Source organism: Acomys minous (genome assembly GCF_964271855.1).
Source record: "Acomys minous genome assembly, chromosome: 10".
Taxonomy (NCBI): Eukaryota; Metazoa; Chordata; class Mammalia; order Rodentia; family Muridae; genus Acomys; species Acomys minous.
The window spans coordinates 92,949,003-92,974,523 of NC_140491.1; the positions used below are offsets into that span (position 1 = coordinate 92,949,003).

The following is a 25,521-nucleotide window of genomic DNA, read 5'->3' on the forward strand; positions in this document are numbered from 1 at the left end:
TGTCTACAACTTCATCATTTTCTGCTGAATGATAATTACTTTATTCAATCATGTTCAAGGTTTTAGTGAAAGCTAGCATTGATTGATTAACTTCAATTACCATGCTTACATTTGCATAGATAAAAACTGCTTTTCAATTTGTGAGTGGCACGCCAGTGGAAACCCTGCGCTGATATTTGCATTTCAATGTGAACAGTCAAGACTTAAGGTGGAAGAGGGGTCTGATCGGTGCTAAGCCCTTTCCGCTTCAGTGCTTAAGCATTTCTCCATAAACACTCTTGTTATGATGTTAGTTTGTTCAAACCACTCTGAGGTAACTGATGGAGGCTCCTGTTTACAAGCTTTCCTGACAATTGAGCAGTGTGGATTAAGGGGGGGAAAGGACTCCCGCAGTAGCTTGCCGGCCAGCCGCCAAGTAAAAGAAGGAATTTTCCTGCAGCCCAGGACCACAGCTCTCAAATGCCAGTGGTGTGTACCAGTGACTGGCCCTGCCTGGTCCGACCTTACGAAGGCTGCTGCCTTTCACCTTGATGGTCTGTTTGCTGGGACTCCAGTGCTGAGCTGTCACCTGCCTCTTTTTAGATTAAACCCAAGGAGAGTGCAAAGTATTAATGAGAGACTCTTCATTTTGTTTTCCAAGTAGTGTGTGACAAGTGCACACACTTGGCACATTAGAGACAGGCAGCTATCTGTTGAGCAGGCTGACTTTTAGTATTTGTGTAAGACAAGGCCACCTTGTTCTTCTTACCCAGGCGTGTTTCAGAAATGCAGAGGTGTGATAGGGAATTCATGCCTTTCCTGCACCTTCTAGGTAAATCAGGATCAAATTAGTCTTGATTGAAGCCTGGAAATTTCTGTCTCTATAAAACTACAAGGAAGGATAGCAAGCTACCAAGAAGAGACTTGATACCCTATGAGCATATACAGGGGGAGGAGGTCCCCCTCAGTCACAGTCATAGGGGAGGGGAATAAGGGGAAAATGGGAGGGAGGGAGGAATGGGAGGATACAAGGGATGGGATAACAATTTAGATGTAATATGAATAAATTAATAAAATATTACAACAAGCGAAACAAAACCTACAACCAGAGAGATATTCCCCAAATTCATTCAAGCCAGATAGCTAGGTTGAAGACCTCGTCAGTATAAAATTCACTCCTATCTTTTGACGAAGATAGTCAGTGGTTCTCTTTTGATGTCTTAGATAACAGTTTACAGAATGTTCTCACTTAGGAACCAGTGACTCTAAGCTTTTGGTCTTTAACAGGTAAATGAAGCTATTAAAAATGCTTCCCTGAGCTGAAAGGTATACATAGACCTCAAACTTTTTTTTTTTTTTTGAGGAATTTCTAAGATACACAAGTAAAACACAGGAGTGGAAGATGGCATTGAGCTTAGGAGCCCTGGCTGCTCTTGAGGAGAAATCAGGTTTGGTTCCCAGCACCTAAGTGGTACAGTTCCAAGGTTCCAGCACTCTCTTCTGGCCTCTGTGAACACATGTTGTTCACATACATATGTGTAGGCAAAACATGAAGGCAACTGAAAATGTAATCACTGCAATCCATGCAACAAAGGTCAAAATCACTTAAGATCAAATTACATGTAATCTTATTTTTTTTAAATGTCTTCTTTGTTGGGCTAGAGAGATGGCACAGCTGTTAACATCACTGCTTATGCTCTTCCAGAGAACCCGAGTTCTATTTACAGCATCCATGTGTGGCTCACAACAGTCAGTAACTAGTTCCAGGGGATCTGACACCTTCTTCTGGCCTCTGTGGGTACCAGGCATGGACAATGACATGCAGCCAAACAATCATACACATAAAGTTAAAAAAAAATCTTCTTTGTCAAGTTAAAAAATAATTATTGATACTTCAGAAAATTTGTAAAGAATACTTATAAGGATATATCATATTTCCACCAAAATATTATTTACTATGTTTCAGTACAGCAGAAATTTTATCATAAGTAGTTTTTAATGAAATTAGGATGTGCTTTACAATACTGTGTCACTTTACCTCTCATTCTCAAAATACTAAGAAGTGTTAGTGTATGCTGAATGCTTGAAGATTGGGCCTGTCCACAGGGGCTCCTAGTCTCAACCCGAAGTTTAACACTGGAAAAATGAATGCACAAACCACCGTTGAATAGGTAAGTTCAGTTGGTAAGAGCTGTGCATGAGTACGTGTAGCCCTGGCTGGCCTTGAACTCACAGAGATCCTCCTGCCTCTACCTTCAAAGTGTTGGGATTAAAGGGGTAGGCCACCATGCCTGATCTTAATAAAATTTTGAAATAAAAAAAATTATCACTACGTATTTTCAAAATTCAAGGAGAATTAGAGATTAAGAATGTAGCATTTGGGGGGCTGGAGAGATGGCTCAGAAGTTAAAAGCACCTGTCTGCTCTTTCCAAAGGTCCTGAGTTCAATTTCCAGCAACTACATGGTGGCTCACAACCATCTTTAATGTGATATGATGCCCTCTTCTAGCCTACAGATGTACATGCAGGCAGAGCACTGTATACATAATAAATAAGTAAATAAATCTTAAAAAAAGAATGTAGCATTTGGACAAGAATCTATAATGAGGATTTTGTATTTGAGCTGAACTTGCTTTGTCCTGTTTCTTGGTGGCCAAAGGTAGAAATGGTGGTAGACGAATAAAATACTTAGCAAAGAAAAACAACTTATGTTAAGAAAACAAATTGAAGGGGGGAAATCAAGATTCTTAAATATAATGGTGAAGATGTCCTGTCGGTTTAGACAGTTTGGTCTGAAATACCCACCGAAATGTATAGAAGTTTCTTTGTAGTTAGCATTGTAGCTAGCATGTAAAAGAATGTTATTTTGAAAAGTTAATTTTAGTTAGATTTGGATAATTAAGTGTAGAAAATGAAGCAGCTTTGGAAGCGAGAGAACTGTTTTGTTAAATTGATGCATGATATATCCTGGCACAATAGAAGGCATGACAATTCCTGTGAGGACTGAAATGCTTCAAATGAGTCAGTAGTGACAGATTTTAAATGCTTAAACCTCCCACCTCAGTAGATGGTGTAAGCAAACCATAGCTTTCCAGTCTCGGCAGGTGAAATGCATGAGAAAACTGGATTGTGCAAATGAATTTGAGGTGTGTCCAAATGAAGGGAACGAGCTAGCATGGGTTGTGTGCTTTATACCCTCAAGTCAGTACTCAATAATTTATCCCACGAGGAACTGATGGTTTGCAATTTTCAACTTACTTGTGGTGTGTAACACAACTCGTTTGTCTGTGTGCAAGCACGCGCACATCCCACGAGTCACACGTGGAGGTCAGAGGACAGCTTGTGGCAGTCGGTTCCCTTCTTGTACCATGTGGGCTCTGGAGTCAAACTCAGGTTGTCAAGATTGGCCATAAGCCCCTGGACCTTCTGAGCCATCTCATTTGCCTACTTTGCATAAACTGTTGATCTCTCAGCAAGTCAATATTTGGAAGCACGCAATTTAAAATTGAGTGTATCTTAGTTCTCACTCGGGGGAGTATGGCTGGCTGTCATGTCTAGCCCTGTGATGCTCTTCACCTTTTATCCATGGCCCTTCATCAGTGCCTCTGGGACCTAAAGTCTGGTCTCCTAAACACTCATAGTGGGTAATGCAGCTCTGGGCTTACTCTAGGACTCTCACTGTTGACGGAAGCACAAATTTCAGTTCCCTATACACCCATCATCTGAATTTTCCCAGCTCCTTGGACCTTCGAGCCTCAGGTTCACCATCCTTGTTCTTACTCAGTTGCTTAGACTCATGGCTTCATCATCCACCCACTGTTTCTATCATTGGTATCTTTCTTTTCAGGAAGTCACTCCTCTGCATCTGGGCTGTGCTGGTGCACATCAGCATTTCTTTCCGTTCAGTGCTACGTTTGTTTACTTTGGAGCTAGTATACCACCGAGCGGCCCCTCATGTCCTGAAGCACCTCAGGATTCTCCTGCCGCAGCGTCCTTAGTATGAGTGGCCACACCTGGCTATGTCACAAGGGTTTTTGTTTTGTTTTTGAAGTTTATCAAGACCAGGTGTTTCCAGTTTTTTTTTTCCCCCAAGTACTTTAATTTTATATCACTATTTAAAGACTGAGAAACCACATTTAGAGACTGAATTTCAACGATCGTAGAGAAACGTCTCGGACATCACAAAATCTTAAACACTCTGGGTAATCCACCTTAAAGTATGTGGGTGCATGGGCTGTAGCTAGAATTGAAGTTACCCCGCAAAGTGTCTCTGGCCTCAATGTCCAGTGACATGGGAACTTCATAAAAATGGTTAATGTTCATTCACACTTACTCGAATTCAATGAAGGAATCAAAAAGATGAAGACACCTCAGATGAGACTTCAGAAAGGACTGTTAAAGTTATTCCAAGCCAGCAGCTCTGAGCCCCTGGGAGTTGATGCTAGAGAGCTGTCATGGGTTCAATGCCAGGTTTTAGCAGAACAGCCAAGTGCTCCCAATGTCCCCCTAGCCCTCCTACTAATTTCTTGATTTCTCCTTTTTTAGGCCAGCGTTTTTAAGAGCTGAAGTCAGCTGGTAGCTAGAGTGAGTGGCTCAGAAGTAAGGAAAGAGGGTTGGAACGGCCAGTTCAGAAGGGGCTTGCTTCTTCCATAATCCTGCCCATCAAAGATTAAGTTCTGTTTAGTTGACATTGGCCAGCTAACAAAATCCCTAATAATGCCAAAAAGCATTAACTGTAGTTACCTAGTTCCTGGTAGCTCGGTTGCGTCATCAAGTTGAACAATTATTGGTTTCTTTGTGAGCAACTGAGACAGGTCAATTTCTGCTTTTATGACGACCCGCTATCTTAAGTCAGTTCTTCCTGTATATAAAGCAAGAGACTTTTGTTGTTGTTGTTGTTGTTCACTACCCAGTAGCATGATAATTATTTCCTTTATCCTTGGAAACTATAAGCTTTTGAGAAAGAAATCCAAAAACCACAGGATAGTCAAATGAAGGAATTTTCATGGCAGTGCCAGGAAAAAAAAATTCCTCCTTCTGTCCATATACCAGATCATTTTTTAAAAATGACATTCAAATGACAATCACATGGCACTGTCTTTGCTTGAGTTGCTATGCACGATGGTGCACAGCTCTGTATTATAATATATGGTACAGATGGCACCTACAGTGCATTCATGTAGAGATTTTGTCCACCCCTCCAAAAAGATATATTTACTTACAATGACTCAAAACAGATGGATAGACAAATCTGTCTTCGATATTTAATACTAATATATTAATGTGCAAGTGACTTATAACAATAGGTTTGTTTTCTAGAGCCAAATGCAGTGGTTGCCATAAGAACACAAATTATGTGTACATTTTAATGCATCTATGCTTCATAATTATGCATGGTTGTGTGCTGTTATAATTGACATAAAATATAAAACAGGTCAAAGAGCAGCTATTAAAACTATTTTTCATTTTGCCTCTTGACAGCCGGCAACGTTGGCGCCTGGTACATTTAATAGGGCCATACACAGAATGCACAGACAGTCACAAAGCTGCAGCCACATTAAAGGGCTCCAGAATTTGTAGCCTAATTATTTCAAACATTTTTTTTAAGGCTGATGATTTTCTCTTTTTTGGGAGGTGGGTCCTATTTTGAGACGAAATACACAAAATATTTTAAAATACAGATGAATGAGAAGAGTGTGTGTGTGTGTGTGTGTGAGAGAGAGAGAGAGAGAGAGAGAGAGAGAGAGAGAGAGAGAGAGAGAGAGAGAGAGGAGGGAAAGGATGGAGAGTGGAGAAAGGAGGGAGGAGAGGAATTTGTTTTAAAAATACTGTTTTCTCAGAAATTTTTCTTTTTTTCCTGCTTGGGTAAAAAAAAAATAATAATAATTTCCACTATTTTTATAAGCTAGGCAGTTTCAATTTTGTTTACCCCTCACTTCTTTTGGTTTTGCTTTTCAGCACACTTAAGAACCACTTCTCATTTCTTAAAGGGTTACATTGGAAGAAACTAGTGTGCTGATTTCTTAATGAACTCACCTCCCCAGTGAAGCCTGAGCCCTGGAATTGTCACACTGTGCGCATGGAGGTGGGGGGTGGGGATGAGGTCAAGGACTTGCTCAGAGTCACTAAGCAAGTGGAACCAAAGCCAGGGCTAGACCCAGAGCTTTGGGCCTCAGTCATGACCTCAGGGTCTGCTCTAGCTGCCCAAGGTTCCTCAGAAGGACTGAAGGATAGTTGTTTTTCTATCATAAAACTGCATAGAATTTTGAATGAAACAACACATACATAATCAACCAATCGAGGCAAGACAACTTATAAAAATTTACTTGTAGTACTTTTCAGATACATAGATTTTTGTAACTGTAAAACAAAAATGTGAAATTCATACTCAAAAGATTCCTTACTGCATTGTGATATGTCAACACAGCTGGCATAATTTTCTCTTGTTTCAGAATTTTTATTTTAGCCCACAAAGATAATTCTTTTTAAACAGTTAGGGAAGGACACTTTTTTTCTCTCTCTCTCACATAAACCAAAATCTCATCCCCTCTAATGTGCTTTCAAGAAGTGTCCTCTGTATAAACATTTTGAATAATTATACTGTTACAAAATGAAATTAAAAGAAGTTGAGGGAAACTAAATTGAGCCAAGGCATGGACTGTTTTACCATGGCTTCTGTAATGACGTGTTTTCTGTCTTCAAAGAGGATAGGACCAAGGCCCATGGGGACAGAAACCATGCACCAAGGATTAGAATGAAAAACATCCAGGGGGATTCTGGGGCTGGAGGCGTTGCTCAGCACTTCCTAGTGTACAGTGCTCATGTAGAGCACCCACACAGGGCACCTCACACTGCCTGATCCAGACATCTGAGGGATCTGATGTCCTTTTCTGGCCTCTACAGATGTGTGCTCTCATGCGCACATCCTCACAAAGTGACACATCATATATAATTAAACATAAAATATCTCTTTAAAAGAAATAAAAAACCCAAAATCATAAACAAATAAGCAAGCAAATAAGCAAAAACCTATGCCAGGACAGTGGTAGGGTTGTTGACTAGCAAGCATGGGGTCCTGGGTTCAGTCCTAAGTAGTGTATGTGTTGGAGTAGGTTTAGTATTTCCTCCTTCTCCACCTCCTCTTCTTCTCTAATATCTACTGCTAATGGTTTATCCTTCAGCTATCTCAACTCCACAAAGTCCTGCTGGACACTAGGAAGCAACTGGTCAGGAAGTTTAAAATGGAGTCCGTTGCTATACCTGACATCGTTCACCTCAGCGCTTGTCTAAGGGTGTGCATATATTGGCTCATTGAATCTGTGTGCCTATCACTGGCCCTGGTTAGATGTGAATACCATGAGGCGCAAGGAGATTGAGTGATGCTGACCATGAATGTGCCCAGTGGCAAAGCAAGGCTTACTGTGGTCTCCTTTGTTCTTCCTAAGGTAGGGAGGCGATACTGAGGGTTGGAAGCCCTGAGCCTAGCTCATCACAGGCATGACAGCATAGTCTATGGTACCCTTACAGCAGTGAAAATGGAAGCATCAAATTGTCAGGTAGAAATGAAAAAAGAAGACAGTGTTGTGACTTTAATACCAAAAACCATATACCTCTTTTAAGTGGCAGAAATATGATGGCTATAACCCAATTTTACCATCTTTTAGGAATATCTAAGTTATCATCATCATTATTACTATTATTATTATTATTTTCATTGAGACAGGGTTTCTATATGTAACAGCCCTGACTGTCCTGAAACTTCCTTTGTAGACCAGGCTGACCTTGAACTCACAGAGATCCTCTTGCCTCTGCCTCCTGACTGCTGGGATTAAAGGCATGTACCATTACTACCCAGCTAGAGGCCAGTATTTTAAACTGTACATAATTTCACCTTGATGCCTCTTGACCAGAAACATATAAAGGAATCAAGGGGCAAAGTATATTTTTGTCTGGTCTGGCTACTTGGCTTGTTACCTTCTCAACACAGTGCTGTTTGTTACACGAGGGATTTCGGTTACCAAAACTCTGTTTGTTCGGTGTCATTGTCCTGCTTCCTCACCCTGTCTTAGTTTCCTTTCTGGTGTAATAAACCCTATGACCAAAAGCAATCCAGGGAGAAAATGGCCTATTTTACACATCCCAATTGTAGTCCATCAAGAAGTCAAGGCAGAAACCTGGAGGCAGGAAGTGCAGCAGAGAGCATGGAGGAATGATGCTTACTGGCTTGCTGTCCCTGGCTCTTTTGCTTTGTTTTACTACCCAGGACCACCCTTCCTGGTGTGGCACTGCCTACAGTGGGCTGGGTCTTCCCACATCAATCGTTGTCTTTGTCACTCTTCTGTTGCTGTGAAGAGACACCATGACCAAGGTAAGTCTTATAAAGAGAAAACACTTCATTGTAGTCTTGCTTACAGTTGCTGAGGTTTAGTCCATGGTGAGGTACATGGTATGGTGCATAGATGAGAGCAACATGCTGATCTGTAGGCTGAGAGAATAATACTAGGCATGGTATTACTAGGCCCTTTGAAACATCAAAGCCCCCCCCCTCAGGGACATACTTCCTCCAACAATGTCACACCTCCCAATCCTTCTAATCTGTCTCAAATGGTGCCACTCCCTGATGACTAAGTATTCAAATATATGGGTTTATGGGAGCCATTTTTCAACCCCCCCCCCACAATCATTAAGAAAATGTCTCCTGGGATAACGGAGGCCCCAGGAAGTCTATGGAAGTCACCCTAGCTGAGACTCTTAGCAGCAGGGGATATGGAACCTGAAGTGGCCACCTCCTGTAGCCAGGGAGGACTTCCAGAGAAGGGATAAGGATACCAACCTACCCTGCCTCCAAGATGTGCAGGTACAAAAATAGACTAAAGATTGACAGAATGGGAAACCAAAGACTGGCCATAGTTGAGACCCATCCCATGGGAGAGAATTACCTGACACTATTACTGTTACTCTGCTATGCTTGTAGACAGGAGCCTAGCATAACTGTTCTCTGAGAGCCTTCACCCAACAGCTGATGGACATAGATGCATAGACTCACAGCCAAATGATAGGTACAGCTCAGGGAGTCCTATGGAAGTGTCTGAGGGGGAGAGAATGATTGAAGGAGCCAGAGGGGTCAAGGACCCCACAAGAAGACATACAGAGTCAACCAGCCTGGGCCCATGGGGGCTTATGGAGACTGAACTACCAACCAAAGAACATGCACGGATTGGTCCTAGGCCTCCTGCACATTTGTAGCAGATACACAGCTTGGTCTGCATGTGGGTCCTCTAACAATTGGAATGGCGGCCCTCTCTGACTTTGGTGCCTGGCTTTGGATCCTGTTCCCCTAACTGGGGTGCCTTGTCTGGCCTCAGTGGGAGAGGGTACACCTAGTCCTAGAACAACTTAATGTGCCATGATGGATTGATACTCATGGGGGACCTTCTTCTTTGAGGAGAAGGAGCGGGAAGAATGGGGAGGGGTTGGGGGGGGAACCGGGAGGAGAGAAGGGGCTGCAATCAGGATGTAAAGTGAATAAATAAATAATAAACAGGTTTCTAAAAGAAAGAAAAAGAGGAAAAAGAAAAAGGAAAAAGAAAACACCCCATAGACCAATCTAATGAAGGCATTTTCTCAATGGAGGCTCCCTCTTCCCTGATGACCATAGTTTTTGTCAAGTTAACAAACAAGGAACAAACAACAGCAACATTGAAAAAAAGAAGAAAGAAAGAAAGAAAGAAAGAAGAAAAAAAGAAACCTAACCAGCATACCGCCTACTGTATTTATTTTGAAATTTGATGATCATGATGTCATTTCTGCATGGGGCATTTCAGCCCGAACACAGTCCCTTTAGTGGTCCTGAAGACAGATAGTGGCGCATGGAGCTACCTCACTTAACAGCAGTACAGTTTTGCAAGCTGAACATTCCCTTTTCACTTGGGGTACGACATCACAGGAAATATATTATTTACAAATACCCCCAAATTATACATATTGCCTCATCAACTAAAGAGTAGATAAAAGCAGATCAAATCCTCCATATTATTCGCTCTCTAATAGTCTCCCCGATCTCCAAGACAGATGCAACATAAACTGTATTGTGTCATAAGCCAAAGAAATCTTTGCAGTATTTTTCAAACTCTGCCAATTCAGTAAAAGGAATACAGCTGCTTTCTATTTCCATCCTATTGGAACCCCGGTAATTAGTCTGTTGGTGTGTTAAACTCATTGTTTCTGTAAATATTTCCCCCGGCTGTCCCCTTTGTTTGAAACCAGGGCTTATCTGGGCTTCAGTTCTCCCTACCTGATAGAAACCTGTTGTCCCTATAACTATTTTCATAACACTTTTAAGTATACTAGTACCTCACCACAATGGCTGCTCGGGCTAGCCTCCTTCAGAATGGCTATTCCTCTATTTTTAACTACTCATTTACATCTCATATCCTCAGAAGCCCAAAGCCCTTTCTTAACAAGATGAGGAAAGAGATAGCTTGCAGTCTGCTGTCTGACTCTGAGTCCAGGCGTCCTCAATTGCCCTTTACCACAGTGCCACAGAATCACCACGGAGCCAGGCCACGCTATTTCCTGCTTTCTCTTTGCACAGTGTTCTTGCAGTTAAGCAGTTCCTTTTGTCTGTACCATATAAAGTTGTATATTTTAAGTCCCATCTCAAATGTTAACCCTTACTCCAAAGTCTCTCCTAACTACTAAATTGTCCTTTCCTATAACCAAAGAATGATTTTGAAAACAAACAAACAAACAAACAAACAAACAAACAACCCACACATTGATTTTACTTCTATTGTAGTAATTATCAGGTCTGGTTATATCCTATCCTGATAGGAAACCATGTTTTCTTGGTCAGGGATTATCCAGCCATCCCCAGCCAAGAGTCTCAGTGAGGACTTGCTCAGGAAATGTACATTAAACTTAAGACAAACTTGGGTTGGACCCTAGAGCAGCAGGTGCCTGCACAGCAGTTTTCCCAAGTACAATCTTGGCTGCTATGTGCATGTGCACAGGGCTTTTTTTTTTTTCCCAGTCCAGTAATGGGAAGAAAGGCCCTGGGGTCACATTCTGGGTATAGTGAAAGGTATCCATGGAGACAGGGATCTGCCCTGGGAACACGTTCCTAAGGAAAGAGCTTGCTTCTAAGCCCCCACCAGAACTCTACATTCCTTTGGAGTTTGCACACAGGAGGTTTCTGCGGGCTCTGTGTAGCGTTTCTGTTTCCTAGCTCCCCATGATGAGGAGACTGCGGGGGCAAGGCTGGGAAGAAGGCAGGCATCCCTCCTTGCATAAGCATATGCTGGGAAGCCTCCTGGCCTCTAGGCAAGGGAAAGAGCCAGCCTCTATGTGTGATGCTAAGAGATTCAAAGGAAAAGAAAGAAAATAGACGGCATGATTTATAAAACTGAAACTTGTAGGCGGTCTAGGAATTCAAAACACTTTTATTGCCTTAAAAAAACGTAACGACAGTGGCTCTGTGTCTGGCTTTTCCCCCCTGGTAACGTAAATGGGAATAAAGGGCACCTCTTGTCTCTCAGTGCAGTGCATCCCACTCGTTATTAGTAACACAGGCTTATATTGTAGCCCACATTGTGCCTAATTACAGCTATTCTCTATAAGCCACTAAGCAAGCTGGGTAGATAGTGTCAATTCAGATTTTGGCTTGCGGATGGTCACGGGGTAAGGAGCAGAGCTATCACCTTAAGACTCAAGGAGGATGACTCTTCAATAAAATAGTAAAGCACCCCCTCCCCCACATTCTGTTGTGTTGTCTTGAACTCAGTGGTAGGAAGGGAAGACAAGAGACTGTCAAGACCAGAATAGTCTCTAAAAATGGAGAGAGAAGAGCAAAAGTCACTGTAGGCTTTTGTTCACCAAATGTCAAAGGTTGCTAAAATATTCTAAAATACTAATGAGAAAAGATGAAGTGGAAACTTGCAGAGTAGAGCATTATGTCATTTTATCTGAATCTCCCCCAGTGATGGGGAACTGCCCTCTTTCTTCTTTGGACATACTTGTTATGTCTAAGCCCCAACTCTTCCCTCGATCCCACCCTCATGAAAATGAAACAAACCAGAATTACAAAGAATGTGGGGAGAAAAGACTGAAAGAATAGTTTATCTGGATTTAAAAATTAATATAATTCATTTGTTGAGTTGTTAATTTATGTACTATTACAAAGTGTCCTAAAATTAAAAAACAAAAACAAAAAAACTAAGAGTAAGCAAAACTTTGCTGAAATCCCATTGTCTGAAGATAAACACAATAATCTAGTGACCATCTTTTCAACAGATTGTTTTTCCATCATACATTTATTACTGACTTATGTATTATACACAGTATTCTTATCATAAGCACACGTGTTTTATATTTTTACTAACTCTGCCCTTACATATCTACATATCTAGTACAATCTATGATGCTACCTATTACAATATATTTATTTCTTGAGGCATTTCTTATGCTCTGTAATATTAGCCAAATAATAGCTGATTTGGCCCTTTTAGCTTGACTGCTAAGGTAGTTTTTATATAATCATTGGTCATTTAGATTTAATTCAGCATGAATAGCCTTTCTTTGTTTTTTTACCACATGTGTGTATGTTTGTGTTTTGTGGTGTGTGTGTGTGTGTGTGTTGAGACAGATTCTTACTATACAGCCTTGGCTGGCCTCGAACTCATTATGTACATCAGGCTGACCTTGAATTCACAGAGTCCATCTGACTGTCTCCCAAGTGCTGAGTTTAAAGCTATGAGCCACTACACTTGGAATTCTTTATTATTCATGCTCCTTTTTTGTTGAAAATTTCTGGTTCTTTAAAAGAATACTTTATGACATATTTTCTTCTAAACTCATTCAAATGTTACCTTTGGGGTTTATTAATGTCATTTTATAATATAAAATACTTACTCCAGTTTGGTATCAGCTTTTTTTTTTCATTTCTAAGATTTTTTGCTCTTTTTTTTTCTTTTATTTTTATAATTTATTCAGACTATCCCTCACTTGTATCTTCCTGTTCTCCTGTCTCTCCCTTCTTTTACCCTATTCCCCATCCTTAGACTTCTGACGGAAGGGGACCTCCTCCTCCACCATGTCACCACTGCCTTCAAGTCTCATCCAGATAGCCTGCTTTCCCTTCCTCTGAGTACCACTGGACCTCCCCACCAAGGGGAAGTGGTCAAATTGGGGAACATCAGAATTCATGTCAGAGGCAATCCCTGCTCTCCCCACAACTGTGGAGAATGAGCTGTCCACTCACTATATCTGAACAGGGGGTCTAGGTTTACTGCATGCATTGCCCTTGGTTCGTACAGAAGTTTGTGCATCCCCTACTGTGGTCCAGATCTGCCAGCTTTGATAGTATTCTTGTGGGGGTTCCTGGACCCTCTGGGTTCTTCTATCCTCCATTCTTCCATGTCACTTTCACCTGGAGTCCAGCATCTGTCCCAACCCACCGCTGAGTGGATTAATAAATGGTTTAATATCCACTTCTAAGTGAATATATATCATGCATATCTTTCTGGGTCTGGGTTATCTCACTCAGGATGATCATTTTTAGTTCCATCCATTTGCCTGCAAATTTCAAGATTTCCTTGTTTTTGATAGCTGTATAGTATTCCATTGTGTAAATGTACCACAATTTCTTTATCCATTTTTCAGTTGAGGGACATCTAGATTGTGTCTAGATTCTGGCTCTTACAAAGAAAGCTGCTGAACAGAGTTGAGCAAATGTCCTTGTTGTGTGGTGGAGCATCTTTCGGGTATATGAACCAGAGTTGTGTAGCTGGGTCCTGAGGTAGCACTAGTCCCAATTTTCTAAGAAAGCATCAGATAGATTTCCAAAGTGGTTGTACAAATTTGTACTCCCACCAGCAATGGAGGAGTGTTCCTCTTTCTCCACATCCTCGCCAGCATGTGCTGTCACTTGAGTTTTTGATCTTAGTGATTCTGATGGGCGTAAGATGGGATCTCGGAGGAGTCCTTTTGATTTGCATTTCCCTCATGACTACAGATGTTGAACATTTAAGTGTTTCTGAGCCATTCAATATTCCTCTCTTGAGAATTCTCTGTTTATCTACGAACCCCATTACTTAGTTGGGTTATTTGGTTCGGTGGTGTTCTTTAAATAAAATAATTTTTATTAATTCTTTGAGAATTTCATATTGTATGATGGTTTGAATAAGAACGCCCCCCATAGCTCATGTATTTGAATGTGCAGTCATCAAGGAGTTGTACTATTTGAGAAGGATTAGGAGGATTGAGAGGTATGGCCTTGTTGGAGGAAGTGTGTCACTAGGGGTGGGCTTTAAGGTTTCAAAAGCACCAGCCATACCCAATGGCTCTTACTCTTCCTGCTTCCTTGGGATCTGGATATTGAATTCTCAGCTACTTCTCTCTCCATCACTGTGTTTGGCTGCCAACATGCTCTCTGCCATGATGAGAATGGATCAAGCCTCTGAAACTGTCTCATTGCCTCATTCAAATGCTTTCTCTTATAAGAGTTGCTTTGGCCATGGTGTCTCTTCACAGCAGTAGAACAGTAACTAAGACAGTGTGTTTTGATCACACCCATCCTGCACGCTGTCTAACTCCTCCTAGGTCAATCCTGCCATTTCTCCACCCCTTCCCAACCTCATGATCTTAGTTTAGCTTGTTTGTTTGCTGTTTTATTTTCGAGACAGGATTCTCTGCATAGAACCCTCCCTGTAGACCAGGCTGGCCTCGAAATGAGAGATTCCCCTGCCTCTGCCTCCTAAGTGCTGTGAGTAAGGTATGGGCAACACCACCTGGTTGACCTTTTTGCTTTTTAAAATAACCTACTGTCCTAGTTTTTTTCCACTGCTGTGATAAACACCACGCCCCAAGACAACTTGGAAGCAAATGGTTTATTTTATTTTATAGGCTACTATACATTGTAGAGGGAAACCAATGCAGGAATTCAAAGAATTTCTTGAAGTAGAAACCATGGAGGAACACTGGATACTGGGTTGCTTGAGGCTCACCTTCAGCTATCTGTTATACAGCCCGGGTCCAGCTACCTAGGAATTATATCAACTACAGTGGGCTGGAGCCTCCTACATGAACCAGCAATCAAGAAAATACCCAAACAGGTAGGGACATAGACTATCTGATAGAGGCAATTTTGAGATTCCATCTTCCCAGGTATGTCAATTTGACAATGAAAACTACCTATGAGACCCACCAAATTCAATTAGTGCTGCCCATATACTCATTCTTGGTGGTGGGGCACCCACTAGAGAAATATAGTATATTTTAATTTTATGCAGTTAGAGCTTTAATAGTTCAAAGATTTCTCATTTTATTGTAAAACTCTTCAACACTTAGTTAATACAGATATACTAACTTTATTTAAACTTGTTAAACATTTTTGCTCTTCATTTAAGTGTTTGGTCCATCTGGAGCTTATTTTTGTGCATGTGGTGAGGTAGGGATCCAACTTTATTTATTTATTTTTTTACAGGTGAAAAGCCAGTTGTGATAGTACCATTTATTAACATATAGCACGTTTTTCATATTAAAATGAAGTACAAATGAAGTATATTTGGATTTCTTTCTTCATCCTTGTATTCCAGGCATGTATTATTCACTCCCAGGCCAGGAAAATACAAATGCAGCACCCTTGGCAGCAACACAAGAGTAGCATCATTTGATAACCATTAGTCAAGACCTTTGTCAAATTACCATTCCAGGCTTGAAAGCACCTTCAAGCACCTGTGGAAGGATTTCAGCTCCCTTGAAGGTCATTTCTTGCACCCTCTCTGTCAGTTCCTACCACTCAGACCAACCACTTTGACTTTAGTCACTGAAGATTAGATTTAGTTGTTTTGAAATTCATACAAGGAGAAGCCCGAGTTCCTACTTTTTGTGTATGGCTCCTTTCACTTAACCCAATATTTGTGAGATTTATCCTCGAAGGGGCCAGGGAGGACAGCTTCCTCTTTGTTTGCTAATGGTACCCTGGGACTACTTTGCATCCATTCCTAAGTAGAACTATTGCACTTGAAGCTTCTTTCAAGCCTAGAGTGGTGATTTGGCAGAGGTCTTGTTTAATAGTTTTCAAATGATGCCACTTTTGTGGAAGGTATCAGGGTAGCGTTGAGCTAGGTAATTTCCGTACTCCAACTGAAATAGTTGAGCACAGTGTACACCGCGTGATCATCTTGAGTCAGACTCAAGCATGCAGTGAACCTGAACGAAATGAGCTCAGTCACAGAGGGGCCGGACTTCTTAATTAGTTCTCACCAGCAAGGACATTTTATGTTTCCAAAAAGTCAAGTACGAATTCTTCAAGTGACACAATTCAGGAAGACTTCATAAGAGTGAATTAAACCCAGTCTCCCACTGTCATCAATAGCATCTGAAGCCATGTTCATTTATTTCTCACTGTTAGTGTCCTTAGAAAGGACCAATACGCTATAATAAAAAAGTAGTGGTGAACTTTAGTGAGGAGTCATTGAAAAAAGTTATTGAGAGCAGCCCTTCTTATTGACCTTTGGCAGGTGGGTTAGCACTCCTTTTTTTGTTTCCCTTTTCCCTGTTCATTTAGAAGTGAATGAAATGCATAAATCCACCAATGCTTTCTATTCAGCCAACCCATTCATACTCATGAGCTCTTTAAAAGTAGATGGAATTTTGAGAGTCAAGAAATGAACTATAAATATCTTTTGTTTTTATTTGTTTTGTTAAGCTTCATTCAAAGTGGGGTAAATTATTTGTAATTTTGAGACTGTGTTTATAAATGTTAGGAACAGAATGTGGTGATACAGCGTGCTGACACTTTAAAAACGATTTGCTATTGCTGTTAATAATGAATGCAAGCCTTCTTTCCAAGTCTCAAACACACACCTCCAGAGGCAGCGAGGCCAGTGCTTCCCGGGACGACTCCCTTCCAAAGTCAAGTATACCTGCACCAGTCTTCCTTCCTGTTAGGCTGACTTCGTCTCAATCTTATTCAAGTTCATTGAAGCTCTACCAATCAAATGATTCTACCAATTAAGTGTTGTACTTAGTTGATAGCGCAAGGGCATCATCTCATGAACAAACAATCGAAGCAAATTTAATACGCATTAGCAACTGTTCCTAGTTTCCCTTTAAGGCTTAGAATGTTTAAGTGCTTAGTTTAAAGATTATTGGAGTTTACTTGTCAATTTTTAGTCGTGGAATTTATTTGGGTTGTGCAGACAGTTTGCATTTGTTGGCATGAAAAATATCCATTTCTTTACTACTGACAGGTAAAATGACCTAGTAGTTTGATTTCCTCTGGGCCACATACTGAAAACCAGTCACTGTGGTAGAGGACTTGAAAGCAAACATATGTAAATTCCTTAATGAAGGGAGAAAAATAGTATATATTTGTTTCACTTAGAAGTAGACTGAGAATGGGGGATATTTACCATTATTTTGAGCTGTATTTCTATTGCAAATCACTTTGCTTTATAAAACTGTAAAGCTGAGAGTATTTATAGTTTTTTCTTTCTCCAGATAGAAACAGGCAGAAAGAGCTGAGCACAAGGCAGCTCTTTGCAAATGAATGGGCGGCAGAACAAAATAATTATAGGTAGCCATTAAAAAATCATTCTTTGTATCTAAAAATGACAGCGGCATGTCAAAATAAAGCTTCATATTTCCTTCAGGTTTCATCTCAGCTTTCTCTCCTTGCCATCTGTTTGGTAAATGTGACTGTGTTTGATATCACTCCACCTGTAAGACTTTACCACATGCCTCTTCCTCTTCACTGTGACTGCGGCCCTCCCTGGCAAATCATGCCTTCTACTCCATCAAAAGCAGACAAGCAAGGTTAAAAAAAAATGAGTGGGCCATTGTTGCTTAATTGAACAATTGTAGCACTAAAGTAATAATAACTGTGACTGATTTCGGCAATTTCGTATTTTAAAATCTGTACGCTTATAATGATGCTTAACGAAAAGCAAATGATTACAATATTCTCCTTACAGCTACTGCAGACGAGAGCTAACACTAACCCCTGATTTCTCTCTCTCTCTCTCCTGATTCCTTTTGTTTTGTTTTGAAACAGTGTTTCATATAATCACAGCCTCTGAACCACTGTATAGCTGGGGATGGCTTGAAAGCACGGTCCTCCCAACTGTTGGGATTACGTGTGCTGCCACCATGGCTAGTGTGCTAATTCTTGACTTTGAAACTTTTTTAGTGATCTTAAAAAGTTGGGGTAGGCTTGTTGTTGGGTCTTGCTGTATATCTCAAGCTGATCTTCACCAAGTGACCCTCCTGCCTCAGCATCATATGTCTAAGTAAAATATAGTAATTTAACAGAAAGTCTCAAATACAACTTCTCAGGTAAAAGCTACCTCCTGTAGCCCAGTTTGTGAACTACACTGGTTCAGAAGGGGCAGTATAAAATATGTCAACGGGAAAAGCAGCCTGGGTGCTAGAGAGATGGCTCAGAGGTTAAGAATGCTGGTGTTCTTCCAGAGGACCTGAGTTCAATTCCCAGCACCCATGTTGTAGCCCACAACCATATATAACTTCAGTTTCAGGACATTCAACACATTCTTCTGACTTCCACAGACCCATAGAACACAAAGATTCACACACATGAAAGAAAATAAATATATAAAAGAGAAGCAGACTCCTAATTTTAAAATCTACAATGAATTACATTATGGATGTATGCACGTTCATTATACGATTCTCTCATCTTTTCCATATGTTTGAATTTTTCATAATAAAAAAATTACCATCATGCCAATAAGCAGAAAATAAAATTTATAAAGATGGTAAGTTGAGTTGAAGAAATATATTTATAACATATGCTCTCTATGTTCAGGAACCAAGATTAACATTACCAGCTTAATTTAGGGGAGTTTCTGTGGGGGATGTGAGAGGCATGAAAGTTCAGCTAAAATAAGTCCTTCTCCAATACGGCAAATCAAAGTAACATTTATTCCCGATGGCAATTACTTTGAGAAACTACCTCAGCAGGGAAGGGAGACTATTGATGCACCTCAACTCCTGATGTGGTTACATGTTCATGAGAAACTGAGGCTGCATCTAGTCGCCTTAACCTTACCAAGTAACTGTTGTGTGTTTTTTAACGGGGAGGCAAACCAAACACGGGAGACATGAAATGAAACAATGTCCATTCATTCCATTTACAGCACCCATGACAGACTAAAGGAGCAATTCCACCTACGGCAGGCGTGGTGAACCTGTGAGTTTATTGGAATTGCTTCTCAGAGAATGAGTGAAGGGTGGTGGTGGTTACTAGCTGGAAGGTAGATGACTTGAATATAGCTCCATGACTTTAGAGGCAAACCAAACATGGGTGACAACTCCAAAAGCTTCCTCCGTGGCCTCTGCACAATTTGTAGGTAGCTGGGCCCATTGAGAAGTTTCTAGTCCCTAACAGTTGTTACTGCTTATGTAACCTTGCATTGGGACCTTCTGAATCTTCTACGTTGTGGAAATTTCCTGACACTTGTGAACTGATTTCTTCCGGAGTCTTGGCAATGCCATTTACTTCTTTATTTTTATTTCTTTAATTATTTATTTCTTTAATTAATTAATTAATTATTTATTTTTATGTGCATTGGTATTTCGTTTGCATGTGTGTCTATGAGAGGGTGTCAGATCTTGGAGTTACAGACAGTTGTGAGCTGTCATGTGAGTGCTGGGGAATTGAACTTGGGTCCTTTGGAAGAGCAGCAGCCAGTGTGCTCTTGAACACTGAGCCATCTCTCCAGTCCATTTACTTCTTGAATCCAAAGGAGCTTCCCTCTAGGATACAGTTTCAATTTAGAGGAAATTGCTACACAACAGTAACACCGTGAACCGCTCAACTGAGTGGGAGTTGGAGAGGCCAGCACACCCAAGGAGGTATCAAGATTTGGGAACTAAAATGTATAGAGAATGCATACTATTTTGGCACTGTGGTGGTTTGAGTGAGAACAACCCCCATAAACCCATGTATTTGCATGCTTGATCCTCAGTGTGGTGGAACTGTTTGAGAGGATTAGGAGATGTGGCCTTATTGGAGAAGATATGTCAAGGGGACAGGCTTTGAGGTTTTAAAAGCCCACAACATTTCCAGTTATTTCCCTCTGCCTTGCGGTTGCATCTCAAAATGTGAGCTGTCAGCTGCTGCTCCAGTGCTGTGCCTGCCTATGTGCCTGCTGCCTTTCTTCATACAGTGATGGGCATGGGCTCACCCTCTTTAAGCTGTAAGCCCTCAATTAAATGCTTTCTTTTATGAGTTGCCTTGTCATGGTGTCTTATCACAGCAATAGCAAAGATAGACACCACACATCCTGAAACAAAACAATCATATATCAAGCCGTTATAAGCCCAGAGCTGTCAGTATATTTTTACAGAGATAATACTCCTGCCCAAAGCTTGGCGTTTTATAAAGGCTTTGTGCCTATCTGATAAGTGTAAGCTGAGTACCCATATCCTAGGCCCATTTGTCTTTGGCTGTAGCAGGGAAAGCAACTGCCTCCGGGAGGCTAAGGACCTGCAAAGAGGGTGGCTAACAGTGCTGCTAAAGTCCCAACTCACCCCACTCCCCCCGCCATCAGAAAGCGATAAACATGACCTCTCCCTGAGAAGGTGCCAGAGGCAGTGGGCATATGCATTCTGGCCCAAGAGAAAGATCTTTTTCAATATTCTAAAATCAATCCTCCTTAATTCTTATACAAACTGTCCACAATATTTAGCGAGTCCCAAGATTTATGGATATGGTATATATTAGATATACCAGTGAGAGTTTAGTTATAAAGGAAAAAGAACTAGATTCTTCAGCTAAAAGTATAATCAATGCTGTTATGTAAACTATGGTTTTGATTGTGCTTTAGAGCTATTATCCTGATGCCACCTGAGTTTTCTGACCTAGCTGTATTTTTATTAAAGCAGTAGTTCAATTAAGGTCATTTCTCACAAATATTCTTTTTTTGTCCCCCCCCCCCGTATCTTTTAGTATTTTTGGCCTCTCATATACTTCTTTTATATGAAGCTAGTAAACACCAGTGACTGCCATCTTACTGTCTCTGTCCACTGACCTTTCTCATTAGTGTGGCAAGTCTTTAAGCTTTATAATAACTAAACATTCGACAATGCAAGTAGACTGTTTCCCTATATTCACTTAGTAAAACTTTACTGTTTTTGATGATTTCCTTCAAATAATCATGTCAGGCTTTTAAAATTTAGTTTGACTTATATTAACTAATCTGCAATTTCAGATAGAGTGTCCATGGGCATTTATTTAAATATATGTGCATCTATTGATACAGACTTATGTGACAGTGCCTGTGGACAGGCTTAGGTGTTACAGTCTGTGCCCACAGGCATTTATCAAGGCTAACCTCCTCGGTGTCTATGAATGGAGGAAATCGTAGACTGCCGTTTGCTGGTATGGCTTATATGTGTTTGTTGAATGAAAAACTTGTACCTGGATTCAACGAGTGTTCAGTCATTGGTGAATGAAAGTTTCCTTGCATTCCTAAGGCACGTTTGGATTCCTTGACTTTTGTGGTGTTGGTTGCCTAGAGAATGAGCTGCTTTACATGGGAAGAAAGCCAAGTTTCAAATTTTGCCTCTTCTGCTTCATAGCCTCACAGCTATTTAATGAACACACCTTAAGTAGCATCTTTATAAAGTCATTCAATGTGTGTCTGTGCATAGGGGCATACATGTGTATATGTCATGTGTGTGGAGGTCAGGACAATTTTTTCTTTTTAAAAATATATATATATAATTTTGTAAAATATATTTTATAACTTATTCATATTACATCTAAATTATTATCCCATCCCTCGTATCCTCCCATCCCTCCCTCCCTCCCATTTTCCCCTTTCTCCCTTCCCCTATGACTGTGACCGAGGGGTACCTCTTCCCCCTGTATATGCTCATAGGGTATCAAGTCTCTTCTTGGTAGCCTGCTATCCTTCCTCTGAGTGCCACCAGGTCTCCCCATCCAGGGGACGTGGTCAAATATGGGGCACTAGAGTTCGCGTGAAAGTCAGACCCCACTCTCTACTCAACTGTGAAGAATGTCCTATCTATTGGCTAGATCTGGGTAGGGGTTTGAAGTTTAGTGCACGTATTGTCCTTGGCTGGTGCCATCATTTGAGCAGGACCCCTGGGCCCAGATCTGCCTGTCATAATGTTCTTCTTGTAGGTTTTTAGGACCCTCTGGATCCTTCTATTTCCCAATTCTCCCATGCTTCTCTCACCTAGAGTCTTAATAGGATGTCCTCCCCTCTGTCCCACTTTCCTGGTTAGTGAAGACTTTCATGGGACATGCCCCTTGGGCTAGTGTCCAGATATAAGTGAGTATATACCATTGAGGTCAGGACAATTTTTAAGAGGGATCCTCTCCATCTTGTTGTGGCAAGCGCTTTTGTTTCTGCTGCTGTACTTACTCCAGTTCAGTGTGCCTATGGTTTTCCAGGTGATTCTCTAGTGTCTGCCTCCCTTTTGGTTACAAAAGTCCTGGGATTAGAGACTTGGTGCCACTTCATCCAGCACTGTGTGTACATGTTCAGGGTATTGAGCTTGGTTCACAAGGCTCCTATGGCAAACACTGGAAAACCTGCACGGCTTCGTTAGCACATTTCAATTCATGTACCTCCCTATGAAAAATAAATAAATAAATAAATAAATAAATAAATAAATAAATAAATAAATAATAAAGGGGAGTGGAGACCTGTAATCTCAGCACTCAGGAGGCAGAGGCAGGACAGTGCCTGTGCAAGGCCAGACTGGGTTCCATCTGAGACTCTGTTTCAAGAAGCCAAAGTAATGATAGCAAGAACAATAAGGATAGCAATAAATCTCCTGGTTCAAATTGTCATGAGGATCAAATAAGACAACGAGTGCTATATAATGATCCCACTATATGCTCATTACAAGCTGTCCTCAAGCCTGGCGTGGTGGCGCACGCCTTTAATCCCAGCACTCGGGAGGCAGAGGCAGGCGGGTTGATGGAGTTCAAGGCCAGCCTGGTCTACAAAGTGAGTCCAGGGCAGCCAGGGCTACACAGCGAAACCCTGTCTCGGAAAGCAAAAACAAAAACAAAACAAAACAAAACAAAGCAAAAATCAAGCTGTCCTCAATTGTCAATCACTCCAGTTTAGAGAAAGCAGCCCCCAAATTTTTATACAAGTCATGGGCCATCTCTGAAAGAAAAAAAAAAGCCCTTTAATAAAGTATAATCAAAATAAAGTGGTTTGAGTTTAATTTCTCTTCTACGTTGAGTATCTACTAAAATAATTGTCAAGTTCTGTCTTTGTTGTTGTATTTCATGAGCGACCTTTGTGTAATTCTTTGTGTAATTGAAATCCCTCTTCTTTTTACATCAACTCAGGTTCTTTCGGTTTGCCTGTCTCACACTTACTTAGTCCAATTTTGTCTCCTTAGGGAGCAGAAGTATCAAATTATTCTGAAGCTGCTTGGAGCTTGGGTTTCATCAGTCACACTTTCCTGCTGCCTTTCTGATTCCGGTGACTTAATTCCATCTTTTGTTTTTATTCTGTAAGACCTGCAAGTGTGAATTCACAGGAAACTCACTTTTACTGTCTCCTGCATTTTTCAACCTTAATGAAAACTCCACGGCCACAGAATAAATAATAGACTAACTATAGGAAAAAATCTGATTGAAATATAGTTAATTTTAGTATGTCACTTGCTTTAATGTGACCTATGTGAATAGTTACAAATAGTAGACTAAGTAAGCTAATTATCATAGAAAAATATAATTTATTAATGAATGAGGCATGAAATTCATGAAGCATTTAAAAAGGAAGCCTTTACATATTTATTTAGGAAATAATGCTTGAGATGTTATAAATTTATGTCTTTATCATGTAATTATCATGAATGGAACACTGTAGATACTTAAAAATTTTTTATTAATGGAATACCTGTTTAATCCATGAAGAATAAATTAAAAACAGTGTCTTCACTTGCTTTCTGTTGCCCTGATAAAGGCAATTACCAAAAGCAACTTGGGGAGGAAAGGTTTGTATGCATTACAGGTTGGTCTATGATTGAGAGATGACACATCAGACCATGGAGGAATGCCGCCTACTGGCTTGCTCCTCCTGACTCGCTCAGTTTGCTTGTTTTATACACTGTTGTCACCTACCCAGGAGTGGCACTGCCCAAAGCAAACTGGGCCCTCCTACAGTAATTACCAATTAAGAAAATCCCTCACAGGCTTTCTTATAGGCTGATCTGATTGGGGCATTTTCTCAATGTATTTCCTCCTCCTAGATGACAGCAGCTTGTGACAAGTAGACAAAACAAACAGACAACCAGGACACAATATTATTCCTTTCTGATTGACAGATTTTAGCTTATGCCACTACTCTTAAGAGAATTCTATGTTAGTGAGTGTATAAAAATGAAACAGTAAAACAGTAGCCTGCATGACCATTGTTTCTTTTTCCTATCCCTTTTAAAAAACACACCAAGTAACTATTCAAGATTTAGAATAATTTTTTAATCTATCTTTTCCCCAAACAATGTTTTTTTTCAAATATTTCATTTGTTAAAAGAATTATTTATTATGTTTACAGTGCTCTGCCTGCATGTACACATGCAGGCCGGAAGAGGGCATCATATCACATTACAGATGGTCATGAGCTACCAGGTGGTTGCTGAGAATTGAACTCAGGAACTCTGGAAGAGCAGTCAGTGGTCTTTACCTCTGAGCCATCTCTCCAACCTCCGCCCCCCACAAAACCCTGAATTAAAAAAAAAATGTATCTCTATTAGGAAGAAAAAAGCACCAACTGAGAATCAGTTTAATTTCATTTACATTTCTGAACTTTTAGTTTTTTCATGGAAATTTATCAGAACTGGGCCATTTTCTTACAAACTGGATGAAACATTTTAAGTGCCGTAAAACTCAGAATTCCTGAGTACTCTTTTATTGAGCAATGGCCCTTAAGTGATGACATCCATTGTCAAAGACATCTTCCAAAAAATACAGCAATTTTTGAAGGAGAAATGAGATTGTCTTTTAAAGTAATATAACCCTTGTGCAATTCTCTCTCTCCCTCTCTCCTTTTCACTTCATCCTTTTGGCCTGTTTTATTCCCTAGGGGTTTTAAGTAAAGACCTCCAATTTAAACCCTATTATTCTGTGGTAGCTGTTCTCCCCACCCCCAACTCAAACCTTGCTCTAATCTCTGTCCTATTATTTTCTGACTTCTTCACATTGCTTGGCACTGAGCTGCCCAACTTAAGATGCGTGTGTTTACGTGTGTGAATATATGATGTGCATTCGGCAGTTAGAGCAGACAAGGAATTCTAAATATATCACATACCCACCTGTGTCTTTCATACTTTCACAAGTCCTAAGGATTCTTTTGAATTCTGATTTCTTGCTGGCGTGGCTTTCTTCTTTTACTATGTTCATTACTATGGTGGTAAGTTTTCAAATGATGGAACCATATCTCTAAAATAGTTATTGACCAATCATTTCATTTTTATGAGGTGCATGGCTTTATACAAATGGTGTGGAATGGTTGTAACAATGCAGAG

General features: G+C 40.6%; 1 protein-coding gene across 2 annotated transcripts in view; it reads left to right on the top strand.

The window, feature by feature from the left end:
* Window positions 1-14,953, top strand: part of GPD2 (glycerol-3-phosphate dehydrogenase 2) — a 159,827-nt gene extending 144,874 nt beyond the window's left edge. The window contains exon 18 of one of the 2 annotated variants that reach the window (XM_084800261.1): window positions 14,881-14,953. In XM_084800261.1, the coding sequence (XP_084656387.1) occupies window positions 14,881-14,938 (58 nt within the window). In that variant the 3' untranslated portion in view covers window positions 14,939-14,953. Of the gene's footprint in view, window positions 1-4,524; window positions 4,629-14,880 lie in introns of those variants that run through there. The other variant, XM_084800262.1, reaches the window with a different exon arrangement.
* The last annotated feature ends 10,568 nt before the right edge of the window (window positions 14,954-25,521 follow it).